This window comes from Perissodus microlepis, chromosome 18, assembly GCF_051167445.1.
Source record: "Perissodus microlepis isolate ML-2025 ecotype Zambia chromosome 18, ASM5116744v1, whole genome shotgun sequence".
NCBI classification, from domain to species: Eukaryota; Metazoa; Chordata; class Actinopteri; order Cichliformes; family Cichlidae; genus Perissodus; species Perissodus microlepis.
The window spans coordinates 12,937,478-12,960,201 of NC_140478.1; the positions used below are offsets into that span (position 1 = coordinate 12,937,478).

The 22,724-nt window shown below is 41.3% G+C and overlaps 1 protein-coding gene across 2 annotated transcripts in view; it reads right to left on the reverse strand.

The window, feature by feature from the left end:
• Positions 1–735: 735 nt before the first annotated feature.
• Positions 736–22,724, reverse strand: part of LOC146367454 (ephrin type-A receptor 3-like) — a 78,711-nt gene continuing 56,722 nt past the window's right edge. The window contains exons 11-19 of one of the 2 annotated variants that reach the window (XM_084913538.1): positions 19,946–20,013; positions 19,114–19,239; positions 18,788–18,973; positions 10,979–11,040; positions 8,186–8,395; positions 6,607–6,756; positions 6,222–6,415; positions 5,177–5,314; positions 736–4,997 (exon numbers count right to left, since the gene is read on the reverse strand). In XM_084913538.1, the coding sequence (XP_084769664.1) occupies positions 4,898–4,997; positions 5,177–5,314; positions 6,222–6,415; positions 6,607–6,756; positions 8,186–8,395; positions 10,979–11,040; positions 18,788–18,973; positions 19,114–19,239; positions 19,946–20,013 (1,234 nt within the window). In that variant the 3' untranslated portion in view covers positions 736–4,897. Of the gene's footprint in view, positions 4,998–5,176; positions 5,318–6,221; positions 6,416–6,606; positions 6,757–8,185; positions 8,396–10,978; positions 11,041–18,787; positions 18,974–19,113; positions 19,240–19,945; positions 20,014–22,724 lie in introns of both variants that reach the window. The other variant, XM_084913537.1, reaches the window with a different exon arrangement.

Genomic DNA, 22,724 nt, shown 5'->3' on the forward strand with positions numbered 1-22,724 from the left:
GACCTTCATTACGGAGACTCATTGTTGGATGTCTGCCTTTTTAATGTCACTCCGACTCATGGAAGGTGCTGTGATTGGATCTTAGGTCCACCAGCCACTTGGCGCTGGTGTTGTTTGCCATCACTCTTGTAGATATTTTATTGTCCTTCCTTTTCATCCAGGACCTGTCTCTCATGTGCCCATCTTCTTCCTTAATAGTGGCTTCCAGCCTTCTTCTCCATGGGGAACTTTCTCTACATGCATGCTTTATATTATATCCAAGTGCAGCTAGGATTACTGTGGCAATATATATGAGCTCATTGGTTTCAGTGTTACTGACAGTGGGGATGGTGTGTAGAGCAGTGTTCACATCAGCAAGCATCTACTGTAATGGGACTCACTATCAGTATATATATCAGCCTCGATAGTGTAGTGGTAGCAACATTACTGTCATTACTGTCAACACATACAAGGCCAAGGCTGAGAATATGGAATTAATGGAATACCAGCCGACCCAATGAGATGCGTTTTATGCGATACGTGACAACTATAAAAAGCCGTCATCTACACCTGCCCAGAAGCACCTAGTAGCTCAGTTCAATAAGTAAAATAAAACGTTAGATGGATGCTGGGACTGCATTTTTTTTTGTATATATAATATTTGTAAGTTTGTTTCAATCTTCTCTGGGATCTTCTCTCTGAGGGAGCAAGACAAGCAGGAAATGTGTTGAAGAAAAAGACACTGCAGGCTTCAGGTGAGAAATTAGAAATATTAGCATATTTATTACAGCGACATGAAAGACATTAAAATGCCTACACCCTTTACAACAAGCAACGCAGAGGAAATTGGCATGGGGACAAATAAGCCTTGTATGATGGCCAAACAAAGAGAGAGAGGAGGACAAAGAGGGAGATAGAGAGAGTGCTAAAAGTCTCAGATGAGAATCACTCATTAACATTTACGATACAGACTTTGTGGAGAATGGATACAAACACTGTATTTAAGTTCAAGCAAACCAGCCCACGTAGCTAACCTTGACATGGTGAAAAGTGATAAAAACCAGGGAGTTCAGAGTAGAAACCAAAATGGTTTCTTCTAAAGTGAGAGTGCTGATGAATAAGTGGGTCAAAAAGAGGACAATGTCAACAATTCACCATTATTTTGCAGGCAGTAACATAATGTTAAAAATGCAAGAGGAATTTGGCACTTATAAAGAAAAGAACTGAAAGCTAATCATATTCATAATTTGCAAATAAATAACAACACTGTGATTTTCCCCGTCCACTTTTACAGGTCTTCAGGTATGACGGTTCTAATAGTATCTACTTAAAGGTATGGAAGTTATGATGGTACAGTTTGAGGGGGCCTCTGGGATGTTATAAAACCAGGGTGTTAATGTGAGGTCACCTTAAGAACACAGATAAATACACTTTACTCTCAATATCCCCTGTATAGGGCAACAAAACAGAAAAATAGCTCAGAAAATAAGGCATCTAAAAGGCCAGCGGTCACGGGTAGTCCGCTAGAGTGAAATCATAGAGTTAGCAAGAGTAGAATGAACAGTTTCAAACTCTGAATTTGCATTTGGTCTGCGGCTTATGCTGAAAAAAGCAGAACACTTTGTCACGCCTCTATTTTACTAGTTCTAAAACATTGGGGCTGAACAACACAATTAAAAAAGCAACTTTTTCACTGGCAGCAGAGTGGCTCAGATTTTATAACTATCAGGTCTGTCTGGATTTCTCTACTAGCATGGTGCATGTTACTAATTGTATTTTTGAAATGTTAGACAAACGTAGGTTTCTACTTCAGAATAACAATATGCTAAATTACAACCACCAGGGGCACATTTTATCTGTTGTAGATAACTAATCAATTAAATTTACCGGTTTAGTCAGAGGCGGTACAAAAAATGAAGATAGCTTCTGGGTCCGAAAAGGACTTTAAATCTGCATTTTATTTTTTGGCCACTGGGGTTGATAGTGGTGGTTGCAAAAATACTTCCAGTCTTGTAGGAGTTGATAGAAAAATGTCACTCTGCTCTAACCTCAGGGGACAGTTTCCTCAGTATGAGGAACGGTGACTCATTTGAAGGCATACTGAATACAATGAATAGCATAATTCATTATTATTATTCAGAATATGATCACTGGCTAATGACATGTGATTGACAAGCCATTAGCAAATGAGAGTGTGGTTTTCCCTCATTAAATCCAGTTTAAAAATGCCAAGATGATGATGAGGTAAACACACACCTTGGGGCTTCAAAGCAGAACTTCACGCACAAAAGTATGTAAGAGCACATTGGCTACGTCCATCTTTTATACCGTCTATCGCCTTAGCTAAGGTCTCTCTTGGCTAACTGAGTTTCCAGGTGACTTCCAAAGCCACATGTACTGATTGGACATATACATGTACTGGATTTAAAATACCCTGTAACTCCAGAAAATAAAGCAATTTAGTAAGTAAAAGATGTACTTCTTAGCCTTTGAAGTAAAGTCTTGTTACAAAGCTAATAGATAAGCTAACAGTCACAGCTCACTTACATTAGTTCCGACAAACATGCTGCAGAAACCATTTCTTACACTTTTACTCTTTTGCTCTTGACTTTAGGGAAGCAGCATTACCCTTCATCCTCTTCACCCTCTAAAAATACTCTTATACCATGCAAACTACTGCAGCATGTATAGAAATGCAATGCTTGACAAGTCTGCTAAGCTCAGCTATCATTTCTAGGGTAAGGAGAGAGCAAATGTTCAATCTGTGATATCAGATCCAAGTTTAAATGGAGGATTTTTCGTGTTAGACTTTTCGTCCTTCCCTCTCCTGAACAAGCATCTTTTAAAAATTGTGTTGTATGCAGTCCAAGGTCAAAAAAGTGCATGTAACGACTCTTTAAGGTGGATATGCAAATGAAGCCAGTGTATCAATAAAGAAAGTCCATTCTACTCATCCTAACGCTATAGTAGAAACTGCAGTCACTCTCACCTGTCAATAAAAGCTGAAGCTTTGCACCATGCTACATTCCTTTGTTCAGACCAACGTATCACCTTCACCTATGTATGACCCACCCCTGAACGAGAACTTCAGAAATCTCTTTTTCACAATAAAAGTACATCATAGTCATCATCATTGTTATCATTACAAACATTCTAACATTGGAAATCAACACTGTACATATTTTACACTATGATACAATCATATATTCTGTACTTTATGCCACTGTTGGTCCTACGGAGTACCACAAATATTAAAACTGGATGCAGAAATACACTAAAAGCGGGTTCAGTGCCATTATTACAGTGTACACAAAGAGGGTCCCTTCATATATTACTGTATAATTATTGTGATAGTTATTGTGATAAGCAGCAGTTTCCTTCTAATACAGAAAAAAATGCTTCTTTAGGTTATGGGTATTTTTTTTTAAATAAGGGTGTTCAAAATGACAGATACCAGGGAAGTGATAGAGTACAACACGCACAAATCATCTTTCTTTTTTTTAAAGTCAAATTTACCCTCTTGTGGTGGCACAGCTGAAAGTCAACACTGCTTCTATTTCATTTTGCTGAAAAAGGGTCCAATGCTTCTTTTCATCAAGCAGACTATTTGGAAAACACAAACCACTGTAATTATTCCAACTGGCCTTGTGTAACCATCCAGCCACGGGAACTGATGAAAGAAAACCATAGAGTTGGAATGGTGGGTCGTTATTTAGATGAACATTTCAAAGTTACTGTACATGGCACAACACTGGAAAAACAAGTCATACGTCCTTAACAGTGTCAAGTCTGTCACGACATCTGTCCTGACATCTGTCTGCATCAACTTTGCTCTTCACAAAACACTATAAACCTCTTAACATACCTGAAATACTGGAAGGCAAACTTCTGGGCTGAAGTGTTTGCAACAACACCATACTATAACACCTGTGATAGACTGCTGTTTGGAAAAGGCGGCGGAAGAGTAACATTTTCTCTGTGCTAACTGCACCGTAGCTGTTTCTGCTGTATTCTCTGCTGTTAGTTAGGTTGTACTGTAAATGCAAGAGTACTTGCAAACATGCACTGGGAATAGTTTTTATGGAAGTGTGTCTGGGAGCAGTCACTAAGGAAGCCCTGGTCTTGGTCCAATACACTATTTAAAAACGAATCATAGTTCCATCCTATGTGAGCTAGCAAATCTATATCCCTCTCTATCCCTAAAGGTCCAGTTTTTCAGTTCCCCTCTCCCCAAACCCACACATTCATTTCATTCAAAATCTTGGCTCATTCACTGGCTTTCTGTGTACAGAGAGCAATGCAAGGGGCCACACACGTACTAATAATTACGTCTGTTAAGGTTGAGCCTATAAACCTCACCAACAATACAAACTTTAGGTCCATCTCTATGGTTGTGAGACACACAGCCCATATAAACATATATCTACACATGTACATACCATCTGACCCTTTTTAAACTCTTCAAGGTGAAAACTCAAAGCCAACAAAATGACAGAAAAAACAACTGTACACCTAACAGACAGTGATATTATATTCTAATTTGTTTTTTTGTCATTTCTTTTGTTTAAAGTCTTTTTTCCTCCTGTTTTGTTGAGTTGACACGGTGTGAAATGATCAGGGATGCTTCAGGTGCAGCCTTGCAGTTGGAAATGTGTCTCTTTGATGCTCCATAATGGTGACCGTATTGCTGGGACTCTGAGAGCTAAAGCCAGAAGTGCCCACCAAGGACAGTACAAATGGGGAAACTGCGAGAAGGTGAAGGAGGCAAGCGTCCATGTCGTCTCCATCTTAATGTGTCTCAAAATCCAAGAAGGCCCAAGCACAGAGCTTACATCACAACTCTGTTGCTGTGGGGAAACTCTTAACAGGAGCATCCAGTTTGACTTTGTCTCCTCGTGTTTCTCTAATGTTGAAAGTGTTATACTTGGACGTGCGTCCCCTGGGTCTGCAGGCTCTGCACACTGGACAAAATCTTCTTCTGGTGGCCAGCCAGGGACACTCCCATCTTAGCCAGTTCACTAGATGGAAAACACAAAAAAGTACAGGCAAAGTATTACGAAGCTATTTTGTTACGAAGAAAATGCATCTGTTTTACATTTAAAATACCAAGTTTCATGTCCAATTCACTGTCTTCACATTCAAATGACACCAAAGTAGATGTGTTATTACTCATGCTGAAAATCCTGTAAGTCTGCACCTGACACTGATGTAAAGGATAGAGTCCAAGCTGACATATCCAGCACTGGAAAAGTTCTCCTTGTAGTGGCCCATCTTGATAGCATCTAACCACTCATCCACTGTATTAACACTGAACTCTGGTGTGGACGGGTCCTCCCTGCTGGGATTAGAAAAAAACCCACAAATACAAATTCAATGAAGCTTTGGCCGGTTTATGGCTAGAAAAACAGTTTGTTGTTACTGCCGAAGTCAATAATTTGTGCTTGGACACAGATTCGTAAAAATAAAAACTATTCGCATCAGTCTTGGTTCTGCCGACAGAATCATTATAATTCTGCAATGACCGCAGCACGACAGCCTCAAATCCCCGCTGAAAAGAAAAACATAAACTTTAAACCCAACCATTAGCAGGTAAGTATGATTAATGCTGCCCTCACCCCAGAGCAAGCTTGTGTGGTATTACTTGTAAAACCCTTGACTTGTTTGCTTGCTTTTTTTTCTTATAAATTGTTAGAAATGATCTATTTGTCATTGCACACTCAAAGGTAACACAATCGTTTTTGCTAAAAGAACTTACAATATTCACTTACATAGTGCAGTATATGCTTTTGTGTAAGCCTGTGTAAGTCTTTTCGTCTTGTTACATAGTTCTCTGAGTCTGCTGTGTTCTGCCTTTTTTAGAGGTGCCTGCATTTGTTTTTTCTGTTGAGTATGTCAGAGTGGAAAGGGATTGGAACGTCTGCATGCTGTTTTCATTCTGAGGGTTAGCTAAATGCCTGCAGTTACAAAATGCAAATGCACAAATAATTATATTCAGTGGATGAGTGCAATATAACTGGGGATTAGGGGCATCTACACAGAATGTGAAACAAGCATGCGAGTCTGTATCAATGAATTTCCATTTCATAAATATGGCTTTGTTTATAAAAGATAATAATGTTCTTTCATGTCACCTCATTTACTGCTTTGCACTTTGTGCCTCTACTCTCCTACAATTTAATCCAGGCATGCCAAGATTTATCAGTGAAATTTGCAGTCATAATTCACATCTTTCTCTCACTGACCATACTGAGCTGTTTGCCAGCTCTCTGAGACTGGCTGGGTTTCTGATGAGCTTGTCCAGGATTGTGACAATCTGTGCAAACTTTGGCCTGTCGCTTCGCCCCTTCTCCCAGCAATCCAGCATGAGCTGGTGCAACACCACAGGACAATCCATAGGAGCAGGAAGACGGTAGCCTTCGTCTATTGCTTTGATCACCTGCATGGAGAGAGGTATCGAGTTCTGTGATCAGTACTATACAGGAAAAATGTAAAATGTGCAAACTTGTTGTTATAGATAGGAATTTTACTGAAGACTGAAAAAGTAGCTCTTTATCGCTGGCAGCACTGTGTAAGTGCACTAATTTGATTAACATCGAACCTGAGACTGTGTGTTTATGTGTGACTCACATCCTGGTTGGACATCTCCCAGTAGGGTCTCTCTCCGTATGAAATCACCTCCCACATGACAATGCCGTAACTCCACACATCACTTGCTGAGGTAAACTTCCTGTAGGCTATTGCCTCTGGAGCTGTCCATCTGATGGGGATCTTCCCTCCCTGTAAATGGTCCCAGAGGCAGTCAGCATTTATTCACATACTGAATATCAGCCGCTCTGGGCCCACTGCATCGTGCTGCCAATAATAGAGTGAATACTTCAAGGCTGTTGTATTAGCGCTGTAATAAATCAAGATACAGCAGAGTACTGTAGAGGAGAGAAAACAAATTATAAAATGGTTGCTGCAAAGAAGCCTGGTGCAGTGCTGTTTTAGGAACAGAGCAGGAGAGGTTATACACTAAGCAGCGCTCTGCTTTAATATGACAACAGGGGTTAATGTTTGCTCCAGTGTTTGTTCTTATACTTGTCTTTCTTCTGTTATCTTTTTTTTCCCTGCACCGCCGCCCCTGCCTTTGTCGTCGATCCTCAGATCAAAAGGATTCATATAGCCCACTGTATACACACAATAGGCAGCAAGAGCTCTCGCTCTCTTTCACTCTGACACACACACACAGACACATTGTACCTCTATAGGCTCCGTTCAGCTTTTTAACATGCGGCAGCTGCCTCTGCACCACCTAGCATCCCCCATCTCTGCTCGGTCAAAGTCAAATAAAAGGCAAAGCTTCCAAGTCACTCTGCACTGTACTTTTGTTTCCTCCACCTCTGTACACACCTACCGTACCCCTTTATCTCCCCCCTCCTAACTACGCTTACTCCATCCTTCTGCCACCTTCCCCCCTTTCTCTCGCTCTCTGTTCTCTTCCTGGATCATCTTCGTTTTCGGGCTCTACAACCCCCACCTACTCCCCCCTGCACCCCTCAGTGCCTGCAGCTCTCCATCTACGTCTCCTGACATCAGTAGGAGTTTGTGTGTGATTGCAATAGAGCAGTCAGCGGCTGATACACTCCTCCCAGGGCAATGCTAATGCCATATTAAAAATAACATCCAACCCTTCCTATGAATATGAATAATGCCATCTCCTTGTGGACATTTTAGATGAGTTACTCCGCAGTGGTTTAACTTACTGACGTTTAAGTTTCTCCATTCTCTCCTAGCTCAGTGAGAGGATGCTCTCGTTGCCAAAGACTGCTGTGATTTGACTTGACAGCATGGGTTTATGTTATTGGCTGTGAAAGCCTTTGTAGAACAATGTTCAAAACATACTTGCCCAGTGCAGTATAGTGTGAAACCGTACATTCAAGACATTGTCTTTTTTCTTACTTATTAAAGCTTGAGCTTGCATCCTTGAAGAAAAGGGCCAGTGAGGTCACTGCTGAAACTACTGGGAATGTGGAGAGGCAGAGTGCCCACTTTGCATCTAAGACTGTATTCCGGTTGCACACCGTGCAGTAAAACTAATTTGAACTTCCTGAAAGTGGAAATCTCAATAGTGACGAGTACATGAAAGCTTTCCGTCTACAGTGTTTTGCCTTAGCTGGCTCCAGCTGCTGTTATGACAGCAGTACACTGTGAGAGTGTGTCTTACCCTTGTAGTGTAGGCGGCCTCTGGGTCGTCCTCCAGAACTCGGCTCAGGCCAAAGTCGGACACCTTACACACCAGGTTGCTGTTCACCAGGATGTTTCGAGCTGCCAGGTCTCTGTGCACGTAGCTCATGTCTGACAGGTACTTCATACCTGAAGCGATCCCACGGAGCATGCCGACGAGTTGGATCACCGTGAACTGGCCGTCATGTTTCTGGAAGGAAGACCAAAGAGAAAGGTTGATTGAATTGTGCCCAGTTCCAGTATTTCTGTCCTGGGACTCCACTAGAGAATCTTTACAAGAGTCGCAGTTCAGCGCATCTTTATTCATCCTTGTTTTTCTTTTACTGGCCATTTATGCAACCATCAGTTTATCCACTGTTTTAGCTCTTAATGCCTTTAAAAGCCCACTTTCTTCTGATTGGTAGGCTTTGCTGAAACATTTGTTTTGGGGCAGCAGAAAACTGGTAGATCCGTAATACTTGGATAATATTCCCAAAAGTAAAATTTAACACAATTTGTCAAACTTTGACAAATGGCAACTTTTTTATATTCATCCCTTAATGTTCAAATAATACATCGTATTCATAATACGAGCAATAAGTTCAGTAAATTCCATTGCTTACCTGCTCATTGTAAAACATGACAGCCCCACACAGGCTTAAATGTCAACTGAAGTGGAAAACGTCTGCTGTCAGATTATATGAGTAAAATGTTATTCTGTGGTCACCAAATGACCAGTAAGTCCCAGGATTTGAGCTTCTGCAGTGTCAGCAATACACACTTAGCAAATGTCCTGGTGTAAGGCTGTGAATCTCTTTTAGATCCAGCTAACCCCACAGTTTAACCTCCCTTTGGAGCATGGCAAGCAAAAGATGGATGTCGCCTTCCAGGGATCAATGGAGGATCACATAGAAATCCAACTTGCAGAGGATTGGACCTGACAGAGGAGACAAAAGTTTCCTCTCAAACGCTGACTGCGTGCCCATGCAGAGCTCACTGGATTTCAGATTTGAGCTGTCTTTGGCAGAGAGCGGAGGCCGTTGATCGATGATGGTCCAGCTCACCTTCCTGTGCCAATTATTTCTGCCCTGGGCCAATGGTCCCCGTTAAAAAACCATTCATGTTATCAGTCACCCTCTCTCCTTTATATCAACTCTCCTTCCTCTGTCTCTTTGTTCTCTCCATCCTTCTTTGTCTCTCTTCAAGACTGTGTCTCAGAGAGGGAGAAACTCTGTAATACTTTGACTCAGTCTCGATCTCTCCATCCATCTTCCTTCATCTTTCTGCATCTGTGCCTCCCCTACACCCTCTTCCTCTATCGTTTCTTTTCACTCTCTCTCTCGCTCCCTCCCTCGGCAGCTGTGGACTAAGTTAATTAGCTGGTGGTTTTGTGAGATGCTGATTGATTGGACTGTCTAACAAACCTACAGACTTCCTCTATCAATCTGCCCACCACGTTGCATTGCCAGTAAAGAGGAGGAAGAGTGGAGAGGACAGGGAAAGAGAGATGAGACAAATGCAGGCCAGAGAGGCTGACAATGAGATGAATGAAAGAGATGAGAGAAGCAAGAAGTGGGAATATTAGGCTAATTTGGGCATGTTATTTTATAATAATAATTTTTTTTTGTTACCTCAAAAAACAGAACAAAAAAATTAGGAACTTAATGGACCGTAAACTATAACCAACTATAAAGATGACTCCATGTTTATACTGCTCCCTGTGGACACGTTTAGGACCCTCGCTACAGGACATGTTCTCACACAAAACGTGTGGCTGTGTGTGGCAGTCACACTGTGCCTGAGCCATTTTTTTTTTGCTTTTACTGTGTTTTGCTTCAGTTTGCTGCCAGGATTGGTGTCTATTAAGCAATGGGCCTATCATCACAGCCTTAATGGCTCTGAGCACTGCAGTGAATTTACTGCCTGACAAACGACACTGAATCTAAATCTGTTCAGCTCGGTGTATGGAAACCGTGATTCAGCTAATTTACTACACAATCTTTACTACTTCTACTATATTTCTATTTTGTGCTTGTAGATATCACGATTAAACCGATACATTTTAACATTTTCATAATGCTATCTTTGCCGTCTGAGTAGTTCATTAAAGTATTTAATCGATTAAATAAAAATATTCACATAGAAATCTGTTACTTAAAGTTAAAACAGAAGCCACCACTACAGTTTCATTGTTGTTTTTAATATATATCCTGACAGAGCAAAATGCACAAAAAGCAATATACTTTCTTTGTTTTATTGCCTACCAGTCAGCATTCGGATGCAGTTTTCCCCTCTGGAATATGGACTCTAAGTGCATTTCATTGACCGATTATCAAAAACTGTGTGAGGAAAATATTACCCATCTAAATGTTTCTGTTTGCTTTGCTTTTTCCCCCCACAGTGTTTGTGTTCGTGCTCATAACATGACTACAAACCCTTCTTAAATTCTATATATATTGTACCCATGACGACAGTGATATTATCCTCCTTTAACTGTACCATTAAGTGAAAATGTGTCTTTTTTTATTAAAAAAATGTCACCTGAAAATAAAGAACATAATAATTTTAGATTCTGTACAACAAAAGCCTTTGTAGATATTTTGTTGAAAACTACTTAAAATAATTCCACCAAAGTGTTGGTGGAATAAATTCTTCAGCTTTAAGAGATGAACAACAACTTAAAATTTCAATGTCTTTTCAGCTGGGACATCATTTTCTTTGTGGCATCTGTAAAGACTCGTGGCCCTGACCTTGGAAGAAAAGATGTATTCCTTCCAGCTGAGCCGTGACTCACCTTGAGGAAAGTGTCCAGAGATCCATTTTCCATGAACTCCGTTATGATCATCACTGGCTTACCTACAGAGGAACATTACAAGACAGCTGTTAGTAAGGCTGAGTTACAAGGAAGAAATACACAAACTATAAAGAGGCGAGGACAGAGAGGAGGCAGAGTCCACAGCTGTGACCAGCCGTTCCCTCCGTCTCCGTCTCTCTCTAGGGGATAGCATGGCATGTCGTCATCAGTCACACTGACAGCTTCTAATCAGCCCTCTCCATAAACGCCAGGAGATAATTAGAATAGACCAATCCACCAGAATATGTGTGTGTGTGTGTGTGTGTGAGTGAGTTTAAGGGGGCCTCCTGAGATCTCATGAATACTAATCAGCCTCAAGGGAAGGGGGTTGTGGTTGGATCGCTGTGCACCTGCACCTGCATGAGTGTGTATGTGTGACGAAGGCGTGGGTTGACTGACAGGCCCTGTGCACTATGGTCCCCTGCATGGCATCTGGTGCGGCTTACAAATGATTAACAAAGTACCTGCAATCACATACACACCCATGCACGCACACACGAATACCAAAAACTGCAGTTGTCCGTGCTTTAAGGGGGTTCTCCCTTGGTACCACCCCCTACAGCCGAGCTTTGCCAATCACAAACAAACATACAATGTGCAGTTACAAATGACTGTGCGTATGTAGGTGGGTGTGTGAGTAGCTTCTAAACATGATGAATAGGTCACGTTTCCCAAATCAGGCCTCAGAGATGCTGGGAAAAAAACCTAAGGGAAAGATAAATGAGGGAAAAAGTATTTTAAAAAGAGTCTTTCTTTCTTGCTTGTATGCATCGAAGTACTTAGCTCAAGTAAGCTCAAGAAAGACAAAAACCATTGGATCAGAGAAGATGGGGAATGATGGAAGGGTGGGGTCTGAAAGCAATGAGGAGACAGGAGGAAAAAGGAGGAAAGGAAAGTATGGATGAGCGAGAGAAGAGAAAGATAAAGAAGAAGAAAGGGAAAGCAGGGGAGAAGAGACGAGAGGAGAGGCGGAGGGATGGTGGGAGGATGGGTCAAAAGCATGTCGTGAAAAGGCAGGAACAACACCACCGAGGCCTACAGTAAGATTGTAGGTAAAGACAGCAATACATCACCTTAAATGAATTCAGTATCTCACCACAGCAAACACACACACACACACAAACAGAGTCGGCCGGTCTCTGGTGGTGGTGTCTTCTTTGACAGTAACATTAGTCTCAGGGATAAAAGTGAAAGAGAATTGGATTTTCTTCTGCTGGGGGTGAGGACTGCTGGTCACATTTATCTCCACACGGGGCCTGTGTTGTGTGTGGCCTGTCGCTGTGTTTGTGTGTGTGCGTGGGTGTGTGTGTGAGAGAGAGAGACAGAGAAAAGGAGAACTGAACTCAGGGGTGAGACAACTCAATGATGACTGTTTGATTTCAGCTCAGATCATAGGTGGAGAACGTACGCGTGCGTCTGCGCATGTAAACGCAGCACTGGCAATAATCTGATCCTGAATGATGACTGAAAGAAGTGCTGACTCTTCATACCGTTTTGTTTACCTGCACGAGATGTGTTTGTTTCAGTTTTTGCGAATGCTTAATTGCACTTTGTGGACTCCATAAACGTGAATGCATGTATGTAATTCTGCGACAAGCATCTGTGCATATGGTATTCTACAAAGCAGACAGCCATGAAATGGAAAAGAGCTGTAAAAAACTAACCCTAAAAACCAATTATGTGTTTGAGTGTGTGTGTGTGTGTGTGTGTTACATGGGTGTCAGCAGCATGTATGTATGCTACAAGTGAAGACTGCCTTCAGGTTTGCAGTGTTGGAAGCGGTCAAGAGTGAAGCACAATGAAACACATTCATCCTTTTGTCTCTGCCTTGTGGGCCGTGTTAGTCTGGCATGTACTCACACACACACACACACACACACACACACACACACACACACACACACACACACACACACACACACACTGCTATCACTAGCCATCATCTGTATACCTGCCATACAGGATTACCCCTCCAACTCTAAAAGATAACAGAGGTTACCAATGAAACGGCCACACACACACACACACACACACACACACACACACACACACACACATTCATGTTATATATTAGCTCATTTCATCTATTTTTTGTCAGGTGCTCATGCAAACACACACGTGCACACATACACACACATACACACACTCAACGGTACAATGAATCCCTTTTACTTCTTGCAGCAACTTCATCACATGCCATTCACACTTCACTTCAGCTCGTCATGGAGCTCTCTCAGCCAAATCTTCGCAGGCGCTCCTCAATTTCCTCCTGAAAGCACATAATTAACTAATCACATTCATATTCATTCAAATTTATTGCCTTTCATTGGCTTCAGAAATAACACATCCGTTTGCAGAGCCGAAAGCGCCTCCCACTGTATGCACGTACGTGTATGTGTATTTTAGTGCAGACTGCAGATTGGGTATTGATGTTTTGTGTGCTTTAGTGTGTTATGAAATGGATCAGAAAGGAGTTTGCTCTTATTTTACATCACTTTATTAAGTGAAAGAAGAAAGTGTTGTCTCTTCTCTCTCTGGGATAAAGGTGGGATCATTTAGGCCTTGCACGCATGTGCGTGTGTAGATGTGTGTGTTTGTGTGAATCTGTGAATTGCCGTGTATATATGAAAGTGATAGAGACAACATATATACACTCTATCTGGCAAATTACATTATGAGAGGCTGTTTCTGTGCGTGTTGGTGCAAGCGTAAACGAAAGTGATAGACTCTGTGTGTGCGCCAGTGGGCCGCATTACCGCATTATTGAATGAGGCGGCCCAAGGTACAAACGAGAAAATGAAATAACTGCTGTATTGATTAATGTTAAGGGTCTGAACTAAATTATACAATGCTTTTAACACAGGACAGATCTCTGTTCTGGGAAGAGCCACGCGAGGTTGTGGGGGAGCGGAGCAACAGAAAGACAGAAACTCAATAACCTTATCTCCTCTCTTCACCTCTCCTCCTCCCTCTTTGCTTTCTCATCTCCTCTCATTTCCTCACGTTTGTCTCCTCTCCATCTCTCCTCTCCTCTATCTGCTCCCTCCTTTCCTCAAATCTCTTTGCACATCTTCCCCCCATCACCCTCATTTATTCCCAAGCCCCATCCTCTTTCATTTCCTCCCTCTTGTATCCTCTCTCATCCATCCATGCCCCCTGCTTCCCTACATCCCGTTGTCACCTTTTCTCTTCGGTCCCCCTCCCGCTTCCCCGTGTCGTTGTCTGTGCAGTCCAATCTACAAAGCTACATGCATATTCAGAATACTTTCAAAGAGTCTGACAGGAAATATTGAAACACCTATTGTTCAGCGCACAAAGGTACACAGTTAAAACTAATCACTAGTTTCTTCAAACAGAAGACGAGAGGAAAATGTGGTTTTGCAGGGTTTAACAGCACCTTTGTAGAGCAGCCTTTTTAATGTTTGTGCGTGTGCGTGCGTGCGTGTGTGTGTGTGTGTCAGATGAGAAGGACTTCGGTAATTGAGGGTTTTCCAAATGGGCCAATTGTTGCAGCGATTGTAAAACGCATAGAGGATGGATGGATAAAATGAGGGACGGTGGAGATAAAAAGGAGATAAGGAGATGGAGAGGGGCAGGGAGGAGGGGATGATGGGATGGGGGTAGATTGCTGCACTTTTCTGATGTGCAGTGAGACAGACAGAAAAAAAGAGCATTTTTTCCTCTCCTTTTCTGCATGTGGCCCTCTAATTAGCATGACAATAGCAGCAATCAGGTGATAGACAGCAGAGCAGGTTATTAGTGTGGCACATAGGAGCGGATGAGGGCTTATGAGGTTTTAAGCAGTGAACACAGACACACATACACTCACACTGATAGACAGAATATTGTGCCAGAACTGTGCCAGATTTGTTACTACTACCACAACTTTGGTTGAATCAGCCACACTTCTACTAAAGATACTTATAGTACTTACTATTGGCACATCACAGCCATTTAGATAATTAGTACAACAAAGGCTACTATTGTACTTCATGTAACAACAAGATCAAGAGCCCCAATTCCGCCAACAGTTAACATTACTCCTGTCTGCACTGTTGAAACAAGTAATCCATTATCCAATTAAAGATCAAAAGAAAATTATGCTGCAGTTATTAAGATATTTTAGTGACTTCAAGAAAAATATTACATCATAGAAAACTAATAGTGTTTGAATTCTGGACTACTGGCAAGAAAATAAACAGCTAAAAAATATGATTTTAGCCTTGAAAATGGAAATACTTATTATCAGGAGTTCTGTTGCAGTGCATTCTGTCATTTGTATAAGAAAGTATTGTGCAGTACAACATGACTCCCTTCAAGTTTGAGCTTCTCCGTAATTACACCTACCTACCTACTCCTACTCAAACCAATACTCCACCTTCTACTTGTAAGTCTGCTACTGTTTACACCAACACACCTGAGTGTAGATCAGCTGGAGTCAGCCTGTCTGATTAGACTGAGGGTGGTGTAAAAGGACCAGCTGGGGCTGCAGAAAAGGGCCTGAAGGAATTATTGACCCCTCTCAACTCTCACCCCCTCGCTCGCACATGCACACCCGGGGCTGTGACCTGTGAAATTACTGCTTTGCTCGTGAGATTTGTTTCTGAGGGGCTCTATCAGCTTCTCAATGTGCCGTGAAGACAGGTGAGAAGGCAGACACAAAGTAATACGTGTAGAAGAAGGCGAGCGCTCATTAAATACACCTGCTAAAAGCACGCCAAAGTGCATAAACATATTTTTACATTCAAAGAACACTACGAAGTAATGAGTACTTGATTATGTTAAAGCAAATCACTTGTCAAGTCGTTGCTCAGCTCTTTAACCGTCTCCTGTGTCAACCCCGCTGATGTCCTCTGACCCAAAACGTCAAGGATTTGGCAGTAATTCTTCAATTAATTCTGTTTTTTTAAAACAGAATAGTGGCAGTTACTGGAAAAAAAGAGTGCTATAATTACACGTTTACATGTTACATGTCTCTCATGTCTGAAAGAGCAAGAGAGATAGACAGAGACAGAGCGAGAGAGAGACAAAGAGAGTGACAGCACAAGAAGAAATTAATAAGAAATGCAGTGAAGTCTCATTTGTAATATGCATGCTGTTGAATATTCATGGGGCCAAAAACACATCCAATTAACTTTATGAATTATTAATAATTGCAATAAAAGGCTGTGTATATGCACTTGCTCTTTGTTGGCCTGAGTTGCACTGAACAGCTTGGTGTGATGGACTGAAAATCTTTGTTTGTGTCACTAAGCAGGAAGAGGAGGGAGTCCGATTAGGGGAAAAGCTGAGGCTTATTTTGGTGCCTGTAACTTTATAAATATGATGATTCTCTCTCTTATTTGCTTGTCTATAGACCGCCCTCAAATATCTGTCAGATCAGAAGAAGCTTTTAGATTGAACCTATACTTTGCTGTAATGCAGGCGAGCTAATTGTTAGGGTTGACACATTTTCAGTATTTGTAACTGGGCATCTTAACCATTATAACGTGACTGTTATCCAGTGCTGCACAGCCAAGAGAGATATTTCTGTAATGACAACTCGTAATTTGTAAATTAACAGTTAATTAAATATGTAATAATCCATAATGTTAATTAAACATGAGTAATTCATGCTACTTCTCGTGTAATTAAAAATCATTTATTTTAAAAACTTTATGTTGTACTATATGTTAAGTAGCAATCAAATTCTGATGACATCAGCACACACAAAATGACATACTTTAGTCATTATTATCATTTTGTTGTAAAAAGTTAATGTGGACTTGTTTTATTCCCATGGGAGGGTCAATAGGCCACAAGCAAGCAGCATCCGAGAGAGATGGACAATGTGATGAGAATAGTGAGATGGGTGTCAGTCATCATTGATCTTCATTTATATAATGATGCTTGGGCTCTTAAAATCACATTTTAACACACTGGTAACCTAAGTGTCATTTCTCATCCCACAGGGTCATGTTTATGAATGGGTCTCTTTTGTAAGTGAAAGAAACAAGCAGGGAATAAGCTGTACAATTATTTTTAACTTTAGCGATCCAAATACTGTTTATAGATGCATTACACTGTATTTATTAACACTTTCCAAGGTGCTTTAAACATTAGTTGCAGTTTTACAATAATATCTGATTCATTATAGATGATTTATAAACTAATTATTAACTAATTTGATTACGATGAATAAGAATTAGTTCATTGTTTGGTAACATCCAGATATTAACTGAAGATGAATCAGCTATAAATGTGCAATTGTTGAGAAATGAAAAATCTTAACTTTAATGCCTCCAGCCACTAACAAGTGTGTATGATACTTATTGTAAAATAGTTTTGCAGAAATCCAAAAGTTGAAATTATGATGGGACCACTGACGCAAACAAAATATTGTAGATTACTCAGGCTACAGTCTCAAAGAGCTAGAGACAAGGAAAAATGTACATTTCCCAACTGTTTGGCAAGTAGTTTCTGGAAAATCGGCGGCTAAAGCCCAGTTACACAGGTCTAGAGATTGATCTGTCAGTCCAGTGCAGCTCCATATACCAACCAGTGCAACCAGTTACCCACAGTGACTGCCAGCAACCTACTGTAACCACTTCCAACAGTTAGAGAATATGTATTTTTCCCTAGCAACCTGTGGTTGCCAGGGGATCGCTGATTGATCGCAATGCCTGCATGACTGGGCTGCGCAACAGATTTCATAGTGAAAGCTAGAAACCTCCAGCAAGTACTTACCAACTGGTTAGGGAATATGCATTTTCCCAAGCCTGTGGTTTCCAGGGATTTAACCACCAGGTCTCTAAGCCTGAGCGATTGAAACCATAGTTCAAAAAAACAGAAAAGATCCTTTTTTTTTCTAAAATTAAAAATAATCAATAAAATTAATAATTATCTGTTGGCTGTCTGCTCATAGTCACATGTATATTTTACATTTTCCTTTATGGATTTTGGTTGTGAACCTGTCATAAGGGCAGATATATCCAGACATAGCAAGAATCAGGATTTCCTTCGAATTGCTTTGATGAATCCTTGCACTTCTTTCAATCTTTGGGCTCAAAGGCATTACCTCGATAGAGATAGTCAGCTGGAGGTGTCCGTGTAGTATTTTCACATTTATCTGGGTAAACGTAGCATTTACGTTGTCAGACATGGAGTGAGAATGACAAAGAGAGTGAGAGAAAGAGAGTGCTAGAGGGTGAGGAGATGAGACTGGGATTAAGTGAATGAGACAGACAGCGAGAATGGAATAGAGCGAACCAGGGGAGCCACTGAAAGAGAGGGATGGACACTGACTGAGAGAGAAAGCAGCAGTGCGAGATAGGGGTCTGAGACAAGAGCCGAATAGATTTCGAGAAACATGGAGTGAATGATCGAGAGAGCGTGGCTCAGTGATAACCAATCAACTATCTTGTTGTACCAGCGCTGCCTTATCTAACACGAACACACGCACTCATTCTAATTTGCCTAAAAACAATCCTGTGAAGTAAACAAATGGTCATTTAAGAGGAGGATGGTTACATCACATGCACACTGCCATGCGTCACCGCTGTGTTACCATGGTAATGGAGCTTTTATCTGATCCAGGGTCAGCTTCGATTTACATCACTGACAGCTCTGCTAAGTCTCAAACAGGTGTGCGACACACAGAGATCGACACAAGAGAAGGGAGAGGGGAGTGAAGGACTCCTTAAAAACATCGTCGAACCAGCCACGAACAGAATAGCGTAAAGGCTTCGTCACACTGTTGCCTTCACTTACATCTCGTGACGACGCCCTCCAGCCTGATGATGTTCGCGTGGTCAAACTGTCCCATAATGGAGGCCTCAGACAGGAAGTCCCGCCTCTGTTTGTCAGAGTATCCTGCTTTCAAACTCTTGATGGCAACGTAGATCTCTCTTTTCCCCTGCATACGCAGCCGGCCACTGCACACCTCGCCAAACTCTCCTACACGTGTGCACAGACACATACATTGAGTTTAACATGGTCTTTTATTGACTCCTTTTAATCCTTAAAATTAAGAAATCGTTTAATCCCTTTTTCCTTTATTAAAGTAGTCTACTGCTGGGTTTTTTATGCCAACTCACCAGCTCCGATGACTCTCTCTATGCGAATATTGGAAGCATCTATCTCTTTGGCAAAGTCTCTGACAGCCTGGTTGGGGTCTTCGTAGGTGTGAGGATGGATGTAAGTCCTGCTGCCTGGAAGCTTGACTGCACAAGTGGAAAAGTGAGGAAATGGGCACAGAATTTAATTTGCTTACAGCTTAAAAACATGCACTGTAAGAAAATCAGGCCATGTTGGAGATATGGTTTGGAATATTAGGAAAGTTCATGGAATTTTTATGGTAGTTTGGAAACACTTTCCTCAACACTGACTTAGTGTCTAAGCAGATATTTGTACAGCGTAAATTCGTGTTGAGACGGGAGCTTGAGCGCTTTGTCTGAGTGACATTACAAATGATTACATATTAATAAACACATATCTACTTTGTTAGCAGTGGTGTGAAAATGACTCAGAATTTTAACAGGAACCCATAAGGCGCTTCGCTCTGCCAGCAAACATTTATGCAAGAAACTGTGAAACAATGTGGTTTATTCGGTTAGGATGTGAAAAAATTACAGATTTCTGTTTTGTTAAAGTTCTTATGGTACATTTCATTTGCAAACAAAGCCCGACTGCTTTACAGGTATGTGAAAAAATAAGGGGTTAATTCTGAGGACGTTGTCACATTAGTGCTTGCCTTTGTTCATTTACTGAAAAATATTCCACCATCTGTTTGTTGTTTACAGCCATAAATACACGCAGTGATATGATTCATAACATGTGGGTGGGAAGTCTGGTTTTAAGACAAATGACATGCAGATAATATTTATCTAATATAATATTATCTGGATCTGCACATGCTCGTGTCTTTACCTCGCCCATGTTGGAACTGCATCTTTTCTTCATCGGGGTCTTGCTTGGCTTTGATATATCCACAGTGCCTGAAAAAGAGATCATTTTTATTCTAATGCTGTACAATAAACAACTCTAAGCTCACAGTAGTGACTATTCTTCCACCACAGTAACGCCACCATCTTCTACACCAGGGGTGTCAAACTCAAATACACAGTGGGCCAAAATTCAAAACTGGAACAAGGTCGCGGGCTAACATTAATATTTACTGAAAAAAAAAATCTTCCTCCAGATTTAAGAATGAATCTCTTCTTATGGACTCAAACAAGTTTTGCTGAAAAACTGAATATGGAACAAGCAAAGCTTAATACTAAACAATATATATATATATTAGCTGTATAATACCAGTAGGCCAGCTCTAATAATAATTTAGTATTGGCTTCGCGGGCCAAATGTAATTAGGGCCAAATTTGGCCCGCGGGCCAGAGTTTGACACCTATGTTCTACACCAACGAAGGACATGCACACTCACTGGCCACTTTGTTAGGTACACCTGTTCAGCTTCTTGTTAATGCAAATATGCAATAAGATAATCACATGGGAGCAACTCAGTGCATCTTTGGAACATCATGATGACCTGGGGTACTTTAAATGTAGCATCAAAATAGGGAAGAAAGGTAACTATGAACTGAGCAGGAATGGACTGACTACTCATGGTGAAAATGTCTTTATAATGCCACTGGTTAGAGGAGAATGGTCTGCTTTGAGTTAACTGGAAAGCAACAGTAACTCAAATATTCACTCACTACAACCAAGCCATGCAGAAGAGCATATCTGAATGCACAACACGTGGAAGAAATATGTGGAGGTGCCACAGATTTCAGAGCCCATCTAGTTTTTCAGGCAGTTTTGAAGGAAAAAGCGGGTCCAATCCAGTACTAGTAAGGTGTACCTACTAAAGTGGACTGTGGAGTATGTATGTAATTTGCACATATCTGTTTGCTATTTTAAATCAACGTTATTTTCAGGGAAATCTCAAACTGTGCATCGTTGACAGTTTTCCTTTTGTCTCCACACACCTCTTTCCTCTGAATAAAAGAAGGCTGGAGGAAAAAATAAAAACAACCCTTTTTTACATTTCTCTGCTTCCAGCGTTCATTGCAGTCCTCCTCTCTAAGCTCTTATGCCCGAGGTTAGAGAATTAATGTGTTTGTATATGTATAAGGCAGAGATCAATGCACTAATGCACTCCTCTGTACCTTCCCTTGGACCCTTCTGGCCATCAAGCACCGCTTTTAACTGTGGCCACACACACACCCACATTTATGCCCTTTCCCCAGCCCCCTCTGGGCACCCTGCAGCAAGGGTCAGCCCAATGATCAAGACAAAATATTGACAAATTGATCAGCTCAATCTTGCACTGCAGCTGTGTGGAAGTGTTAACTTTTTCTGTCTTACAGACCTCGCGGGGGAGGATTTGTGTTTCTGTGTGTGTTTGTGTGTTCCTGACAGAACGGTGTATTTTCTCTCCACTTTGTTGGTCGTTTGCCTCAAACAGGGTTTAAGAGCTATAATCAACCATAACACTGTCTCTGAGATTTACCGCACCTTTAAATTTAGATCAAAACTTCAGGACAAAAACATAAAATGTAAAAGCAGTATCATATAATGGTTCACTAACCACAACATAAATACCACATGGTTTCTATTTTTCTCTCCTCCTCTTTCATTTCAAGGTAATTTACAATAAGTCAATTTGTGGATGTTTATTTATTTGCTTTTTCTTTGCTTTCTATTCTTTAGTTTATTACTATAATCTAAGAGGACTGCTAAAGGTCATAGGTCTCCCCTCCTTTCCTCCCTTTTATCACATTCTCCTTGAGTCTTGTACAGGTAAAGGAGGACTTAGCCAGTATGTCTGTCCATCATGAAGACAAATTGATTTGGGCTCAGGGCCAGGAGTAAGAAATCTGAAGCATAGACAGCGCGCGATTTAAGAAAGCAGTGGAGAGGAGGACGAAAGAGAAACGGAGACCGAAAGAAACAGCGAGCCAAGATTTGATAAAGCAAAGGAGAGGAGAAATGAGATAAAGACAAAAATAATAAAAGAGGACTACTGAGGGAAGAAGAAATATGATGTGCTCTGACTAAGAATGAAGCACACGGCAACAGAAAGCAGAAAGGTGGGGTTCCACTAGGCTCAGAAAATCTCAGTCATTTGGTGTTTAATCCTTGTGTTGATTTTACACAGCTGAATGCATGGCATAACCCAGACATCAATAGGCTGTCTTGGGAATACACACAAACACATACACACTTAACGGCAGAGACTGGTTACTGGTATTTGAGGATAAAGAGGAGGGGAGCATAATGTTCTTATGAAATGGGAGGTGGGGCCCACCTGGTTATCAGCTGAGCTCAAGCTAGCTGAGCACCAAGGGACTGTCATTACCCCCTTGACTCACACTCTCACACACCAAGAGCTTTGGGGCATGCGTTTAAAACATATGGGGAATGGGTACATGGGTCACACCTCGACTCTAGCTGTGATAATCTCGTGGGGATGCGCACACACACACACACAAACACATACGTGTGTATATGATCAGCAAAACACCCAAACCAACGGTTGAAACACCTCCAGATCACTCTTTTAGTTTGTAACCATGGGTGCATGCTGCTTATCTGTGAGTGTGTGTGTGTCTGATGGGAAATGAACACATTTCCATAGTAATTACAGAGCAACTCATTTCTCCTCTCCAGTTAGAAGTGTCATGAATCATTAGCGCTGCAGTTTTAA